The 8,592-nt window shown below is 39.6% G+C and overlaps 1 protein-coding gene across 1 annotated transcript in view; it reads right to left on the minus strand.

The window, feature by feature from the left end:
• The window catches only part of FAM228B (family with sequence similarity 228, member B), a 35,945-nt gene extending 28,142 nt beyond the window's left edge, over positions 1-7,803 (minus strand). Inside the window, exons 1-4 of the mRNA XM_008593698.1 lie at positions 7,504-7,803; positions 7,229-7,359; positions 1,380-1,448; positions 2-191 (exon numbers count right to left, since the gene is read on the minus strand). Coding sequence (XP_008591920.1) covers positions 2-191; positions 1,380-1,448; positions 7,229-7,327 — 358 coding nt within the window. The 5' untranslated portion in view covers positions 7,328-7,359; positions 7,504-7,803. The remainder of the gene's footprint in view (position 1; positions 192-1,379; positions 1,449-7,228; positions 7,360-7,503) is intronic.
• Between the last annotated feature and the right edge of the window lie 789 nt (positions 7,804-8,592).

Raw genomic sequence — 8,592 nt, forward strand, 5'->3', positions numbered from 1 at the left:
TGTTTGTTTACATATTTTAAAAAACCATCTAATTCCTCTTGTCTCCTTTTTTCAATCTTCGTATGTGAATAAACTTTTTCTATAATTTTCTTCTGGAGAGGATCTGCCACATGGTCAACCCATCTTTTATATAATATCTCTTTTCTTCTTGTATTTAAGAAGTCATTATGTTTTAAATACTTATCTAGTTCCTAGTTAACAATGATAGAAAAAAAGAATATATTATCCTAAAGCTTTCTTGTTCTAAAATTTTCTAAAACTTAAACCTCATAAGTTCAAATTATTCCTAAGAATAACCCACAAAGGCATTCATTAATTCAGCCATTTATTTGGCTTCTACTATGTGACACACACTATTATGGAAACAAGAAATGCATGGGTAATTGAGACAACATGTCTGCTCTCCTTGGGGAGACAGACTAAAAACAACTCTACAAAACAATAGGAGGAGGGACAATATAACAAGGCATAGGTATATGTGCGTTTATATATATACACATACACACGAGGAATCTTCAGAAAGTTCATGGAAACATTCATATTTTAATTCCACTTTTCTATGAATTTTTTGAAGTTACCTCATATACACATATATTATATATATACACACACACACACACACACATATATATATATATACACACACACACACATAGTAACTGAAGACATAGAGAAGAGAAAAACCATTTCCTAGTGTCTTGAAAGATTCCCAGTTTTGGTAATTCCTCAAGAAGTTAAACAGAATTACCACATGACCAACAATTCCACTCCTAGGTATGTACCCAAAAGAATTAAAAACAGTGACTTAGATATTTGTACACCAATGTTCATTGCAGCATTATTCACAATAGCCAAAAGGTGGAAACAACCCAAGTGTCTATCAACAGATTGATGGATTCAGCCACAAAAAAGAATGAAGTTCTGATATATGCCACAACATGGACTAACCTCGAAAACAATATGCCAAAGTGAAATAAGCAAAACACAAATGAGCAAATATTGTAGAACTCCACATATATGAAATATCTTGAATACCAAAAAACAAACCAACCAGTGTTGTTCTTACCTATGTACACCTGAGTAATAATTAGTCAGTGTGTTCCCATAACAGAGCTTAAGGATTAGCTCACTCATGATGACTGTGGAAACCCCACTAAGAAGAAACATGCTGTATCTGTGAAGGAATCCCCACAAAGTATTGGAAGAGAGGAAATCTATGAAAGCAATCAAAGAGACTCCTGTGGTTAATCCCAGTGCTATTGAGTGTTTTCAATTCTATATTCTGTATTTTCTAAACTTTTTTACAGGATGTACCATATCTAAAATGGAAAAACAAAATTTAATTTTTAATTGAGATACAATTTCTAGCCAATTCTTACCTTAATTAAATAATTTTCTCTATATAATATTGATTGAACAGCTGCATCAGTATCTTCTTTACCTAAGGTCTAGAAGGACAGAATTAAACTTTGAAAACCAAATCTTGAAAAAATTAAATTATTAGTACTATCTGGACTCATTATATTTTAATGTGACAGACATATTCCTGAAAAGTTCTCTGTAAGTCCAATTTTTATACTTCAAATCATATCAAGTGCTTTTTAAAGAGTATTTAAATCTTTCTGCCCATTCCTATGCTTCAAAGTGGCATCGATGACAAATGCAAAAGAAAAGAGAAGAACAAATTTGAAATTAATTTATTCAAGTGATAAATATAGTAATGGAAGTAGTCTACTTAAAATTTGTTAGATTTTAATAACAAGTGCTGGAACACTATAAGATTTGGGGATTTGTTTTTAAATGCTTACTAGTCAAACATTTCAGATCTTTTAAAAATGCCAGAAGAACAGAAATATTCTGGAGCTTTGCAAATAATCAAGTTCCACAACAAAGGAAAAATTGGGACCTAGAGTCTACATTTTTTAAATTGATAAAGAATATTAGTAATTATATGGGAAAAACAAAGGAAAATGGTTCTAATATACACGCTTAAAACCAGACCTAACCCTCTCTGCTGTCCTTTCCATATGCCCTGAGTTTAAGAATACTTTATAGTATACCAGAGTTTAGATTGTACATATATAGAGAGGGGAGGGGCAGGCTGTTTGGAAGATTATAATTGAATAAAAATAACCATAGTTTTTAAACCAACTGAAAAAAGTATCAAATGATCTCTTAGTACCTGTTTGCTTACATATTTTAAAAAACCATCTAATTCCTCTTGTCTCCTTTTTTCAATTTTATAATAAAACAGGTAGTTGGATCTTCTCAAAAATGAAAGCTCTTATTGAAATAAAAGAAACTTTATCTTAAAGTCTTCTTACATTCACTTAATTAATTTTTATAGACAACTTATAAATTACCTGAGAGACTGAAACAACTTTTCTCAGACAGCAGGGACATAAATATAATTGGAATAAATTCATTTACCATTAGTGAAGACTCTATTACTATAAAATCAATATTAATAATAAATATTAATTTTATATACATGTCACATTTTCAGATTTTAAAGCAACACAATCTTTAGGAAATAGTTCAAACAACACTAACTTTTCCATTTTTATAACAAATTTTCTACAATTATATACCTCCCAGAAAATACAAGAGGTTGATTCCTAGCAAAGAATTATCTTTAAAATCGTCCCATTACTGAAAAATAAAATATGCCCAAATTAACTGTTAGTGGAAGTAGTTGTCTTCAGTCCCATACTCTTATTTCTAGAACACATAAGTAAAATGTCATAATCTCAAAACTATCCTCCCCATTAACACTCAAGGAAGTTAAGGCTCATAGGAGTTAATCAGCAACTAGAAGCCTAGAAAATCCGGAGCTGAACCAGAATTTAAACTCAAAAGTATCTAACTCCAAATTCCTTTTCTTTGTTCTTTTGCCTAATACAGTTGCTATTCCTGGCAAGTATGATGTTCTCAACCAAGATGTATACTGAATTAATATTCTAGACAAAAATATAAAAAACAACAATCTGAAGACACTGGAGAGTGATCAAAAGCAGAGAGAAACTGGAGGATAGTTAACACTTGGAAAAAGAGGAAAGCATTGGATTAATTTTCAGTTTTTCATGGACTCTTGCCTGAGAACAGGCCTAGTCAGAGCTAAAGGAGATTGCTAAAACTCAATTAGAAATAGTCAGTCTTATGGGTTCAGAATTAGAAGACAGAGTTCAGGGCAATCATGGGAGTTGGGAGGTGAGAGAGAAAAAAAAAAAAAAAACCTGAAAGGAGAGGGCCATAAAAGGGATACCACAAATTCTGCAAATGAACTCTGACCAAATCTCTGGCAGATTCTTGAACTGTGTATGCACAAGGCAGATTCCATGTAGCCCAGCTAAAGCTAAAAAAGACTAATCAGTATTTCTCCTGCTTGCTTCCAACTGCAGAAGAGACAAAGTTTGGAGTTTGAGTTCAGCCAAGTTAACTGCTTGCTAAAACAAAACCTCAATATTCTTCAGCAAACCAAGCACACTGCCACCACTGCCCTGGGGCCCCACCAGGGTCCTGAGGCATGGAGCTGCGGGAAGCCAAACCCAGCCACAACCAGGTAAAGAGCATCCCCAAAACACCATTTCCACACAGGTAGCCCACTATAGCCACCGCAATTGCCACAGCTGCCATAAAAGCAGCTACTCACTATAGCAGTAGTCACAGTTACCATGCTGATGGCACACCAGATGCACAAGTGCTTTGACACAAAGAGAGTCATCAGCAGAGACAAAAAAAAAAAAAAAAAAAGAAGAGGTCCTCTCTCTCCACAAAGCACACTCCAGAGTAACAGAAGAAGCATCTGCTATACAATAATTGTGGGGGACCTGAACACACCTTTCTCAGTACTGGACAGATCATTTAGGCAACAAATCAACAGAGAAATAGTTAATCTATCAGAAGGAGGGAACAAATCTATGGTTATTAGAGGGGGAAGAAGGAGTGGATGGAGAGAGATTGGATAAGAAGCATAAAGAATAAGTATGATTTGTAATAATGAATATGCTAACAAAAAAATAATAACAAATTTTCTTCAGCAGAACACAACAGAATCCAGACCCTCTACCATGTATCATTCATAATGTCCAACACATAATCTAGAATTACTATACACACAGGAAACAGAAAACTGTGACCCATACTTAAGAAAAAGACAATCATGAAAATAAAAAATCAAAAACAAATTTAAAAAATGCAATCAATGGAGACCAACTCTGAAATGGCCTACATGTTGGAATTAGAAGACAAGGATTTTAGGACAGCTATAGCTATGCTTAAGAAGTGAAAGGAAATATTCTCACAATTAAATAGATAGAAGATCTCAGCAGAGAAACAGAAACTGTAAAAAAGAACCAAGTGGAAAAATACAGTTCTTAAATTTTAAAAACAAACCTCAGTGGGTTTAACAGCAGATTGGAGATGATATAAGTATAGTCAGTGAATTTGAATAAGACATATCATTAGAAATTATCTGGTGCTGTCCAGATAGCTCAGTTAGTTAAGAGCAGCCTTGTAACACCAAGGTCAAGGGTTTGGATCCCCATACCAACCAGCCACTGGAAAAAAAAGAAAGAAAGAAATTATCCAATCTGGAAAAAAGAGAAAAAAGATTGGAAAATAATGAACAGAGCTACAGTGACCTATGAGACAATATAGAAAGATTCAACGAATTGGTAATTAGAATTGCAGAAGTGAGGAATAAAAGAATGGAGTGGGAAAAAAAACTGAAGAACAGTTGGATGAGAATAGATAGAGTAACAGGGAACAGATTTATCTTCCCACCTGAAAAAATGAAAAAAGAAATTAAACTAATGAAACAATAGTTTTCAAAATATTGGATATCAGGCAATGAAGGGGAGTGGCCCCTAAAAAACGAAAAACAAAAAACAAACAGTCCAACTGTCTCCCTGAACTGAGGAGGGGTGCTGGGAGTGGAGGGAATCCAGGGCAGTTAGATATCACAGAGTAGAGTACAATAGAGAGGAGAGCTACAACAGAGAAAGAGCTCTGAAAATCAGCAGAGGGTCAAATCTGCAGAGGGTCCCCCTTGAATCTTCTGCTGAATGCTAAACATTATACGTATGTGGGAAAACTATCCAAAGAAACACTGTGCAAAGAAACACCTGAAAGGATCAGGGGAGCAATCTTTAGAGGTCATACAGTCCCGGGAAGGTTCCCCTCAACACCAGCCAGAGTGAAAACCGCCATTGTTCACAGAATATAGAGCTGAGTACTTGGAGGGGTATTGTATCTGCACTGGAACAAAATTGGTCCTACAGTAGATGCTGCTATGGTCCTGTAGTTCAATGAACTCCAAGCAGTGGAGAAATTAGATCCCGCAAACATTGCTGATGATAATGTAAAATGGTATATCTGCTGTGGGGAAGTTTAGCAGTTCCTACAAAAGTTAAACATACAGTGACCATATGACCTAGAAATTCCACTCATTGATTATATACCCAAGAGAACTGAAAACATATATTCACACAAAAACTTGTACATAAATGTTCATAGCAGCGTTATTCTTTATAGAAAAAAAACAAGAAACAACTCAAATGTCTATCCACTGATGAAAAGATAAACAAAATGTGGTACCCATACAATGGAATATTATTTAGCCATTAAAAGGGAGAAGTACTGATACACACTACAGCATGGATGAACCTCGAAAACATCATACTAAGTCAAAGAAGTCAGTCACAAAGGACCATATACCGTATGATTCCATTTGTACAAAATGTCCAGAATAGGCAAATCCATAGGGACAGAAAGTAGATTAGTGTTGTCAGTGGCCAGGGTGAGAGGGGAATGGAGAGTGACTGCTAAAGTGTGCAAAGCTTCTTTCTGTGGTGATGAAAATGTTCTGGAATTAGATAATGGTCACTATTGTACAACCTTGTAAATATACTAAAAACACTGAATTGTACACTTGAGCATAGTGAATTTTATAGTATATGAATTGTATCTCAATAATAAAAGTCAGCAATAAAAAAACAAAAAACTCAATTTAAAAAATTAGCAAAAGAGAGGAAGGAAGGAAGGAAGAGGGAAGAAGAAAGGAATGGAGGGAGAAAGAAAGGAAGGAGAAGGAAGGAAGAAAAGGAAGGAGAAGGAAGGAAGGAGTACGGGAAAAAAAGACAGAAAAACACAGGCAAAGGACATGAACAAACACTGCCCCAAAGAATATTTATAAATGGAAAGTAAGGGCCGGCCCGGTGGTGCACTGGAGAGTGCGCTGCTTGAGAGCGCAGCGGCGCTCCCATTGAGGGTTCGGATCCCATGTGGAGACCAGTTCCCGCTCACTGGCTGAGCGCGGTGCGGGCGCAACACCGACGGTTGCGGTCCCGTTGCCGGTCCCTGGTACGGGCGTGACACTGAGGGATGCGATCCCATTACCCGTCAGTAAAAAAGACAGAAAGGAAAAAAAAAAAATAAAATAAATAAATGGAAAGTAAGACTTGAAAAAATGCTTAACATCAATAGTCATTAGGAAAATGCAAATTAAAAGCACAATGAGGTACCACTATACATCTTTCAGAATTTCTCAAATTAAAAAGACTATACAAAAAAAAAAAAGACTATTATCACATGATCACATGTTGGCTAGAACATTAAACAACGGGGACTCTCATACCCTGCTAGTCAGAATGTAAAATAATCCAGTGGCTTTAGAAAAGTTTGGCAGCTTCGACAAGTTAAATTCATCTACCATATGACCCAGCCGATCCCCTGGGGAGTCGAAGCAGGGAGGGAGTGATTACAAAGGGACACGATGATGAGACAACTTTGGGAGTACTGAATATGTTCATTATCTTGATTGTGTGATGGTTTCATGTATGTATACGTATGTCAAAACTTAAACTGTACACTTTAAATATGTGCAGTTTGTTATATATCAGTATACCTTTTAAAAGCTTTTTAGAAAAGAAATTACAATCTAAAAACAATACAACGTGTCAAAATTCGGGTGAAGCAGCTAAAGCAGTGCTTGAAGAGAAACTTACAGCTTTGTTATATTAGAAAAGGTATATAATTAATGACCTATGATTCCACTTTAAGAAGCTAGAAAATGAACAGCAAAGTAAATACAAAGTTAGGACAGCGAAAGGAATAATAAAAAGAACTAAACAGAAAACAAAAAATAGAAAAGAATAACACATTTAGCACAAGCCACTTTTCACTGCAACTACCGAAGCAAAAACCCCAAAGTGCCGTACTATTATACCTTCATAAAAGAGAGCGTCCGTGGTTCCAACCATTCTTTTGAGCTCTTGAGTTTGGGAAGTGCGCCAGTTATCAGATCATCACTGTCTACGTTTTTCATTGTGGTCACAAATAACAAAGCCCTTAGAAAAACTAAAAATTTGTTTATTTAATAATGAAAATTCACAATCATCTTATTTTCTCTTCTGTTAATAATCAATATTTGTGACCCTGAATGGACATGAAATGGATTCTGAACATTAGCCATCCACACTTTCCCTAACAAGAGGCCTTTACCAGAGGCTTCTGATGACGTCTTCAGCGCCAGCCTCCTCTAAGCAGGGGAAATTCTCTCTGAACAAACTCCTTGGAATGGCGTCCCACCTCCTACGCGGTGTCCCATTCGGGCCACTGTGGCAATTTCAGCCTGGCCTCTAGGAGCCCCATTTGCAGCACTTTCCTGAGTTGCAACTTTCTGTGTACTGAAGCCCAGGCTGCTGCTTAGAGAAAGAAAGGAGGGGCTTCGGTGAAAATGTGGAGTCTTCAAGCTCCGAGAGGCCGCAGGCGCCCCCCAAGCCTGCATCTGAGGAGAAGCGGCCACTGGTGTCTGCAGACCCACAGCACTCGCTCCCGGGCCTGTCCCTCCCCCCGGCGAGCAGGCTGCGGGCGGCCGCCACCACCACCCCCAGCCCCCAGCCACTCGCGCGGAGACGGCGCGCGGTGACCGCCCCGGCCTGGCAGGGAGGCTGCCGGCCGCGACAGGCACCTCGGCTCCCCTCCCACGGCCGGCGGGGCTGGACTCTTCGGCGCCACGCTGGGGCCCAGCCCGACGGCCCAAGGCCCCGGAGTCGTCCGGATGAGGCGGAAAGTGAGCCCGCCCGGTCCTGCGGCCTCCGCGCGAGCCCGTGGCTTCGGAATGTACGAGTGTTCGCGTCCAGTGTCGCCGGAACGCGGCCCCTCCGCCGCGGAAGACGACAAGGAGTCCACGCGGACGACGCCGAGGCGCGCGGAGGACTGCGGCCTCTCAGGCCGGGGAGGACGCAGGACGCCGGCCGCGCGGCGGTGGTTGTGGGTCGGCCGTGCTTTGCCAAGCGGCTGTGGTCCCCGCTTCTCGGTGACGGGGGATGTCACAGCCAGTCCCACCGCCGCCTTCCCCTGCGTCCGTTGACTGGCGGGTCCTCGGCACTCCCGCCCCGGAGCGCCGGACTCCTGAACCCCGAGTGGGGTGGCGTCCCGTCCCCAAGTCCTCGCTGCTGGGTGCGACTGCCCAGCCCACAGGACTGGAAGTTAACCGCACCCACCGTCCCTACGCGGTCCCTGTCCCGTCCCCCCAGCGAGCCAATTCACGGGGAGACGGTGGCGGGAAAGGGGCGCCGGCCCTGCAGT

The sequence above is a fragment of the Galeopterus variegatus genome, unplaced genomic scaffold (assembly GCF_000696425.1).
Source record: "Galeopterus variegatus unplaced genomic scaffold, G_variegatus-3.0.2 Scaffold9535, whole genome shotgun sequence".
Taxonomy (NCBI): Eukaryota; Metazoa; Chordata; class Mammalia; order Dermoptera; family Cynocephalidae; genus Galeopterus; species Galeopterus variegatus.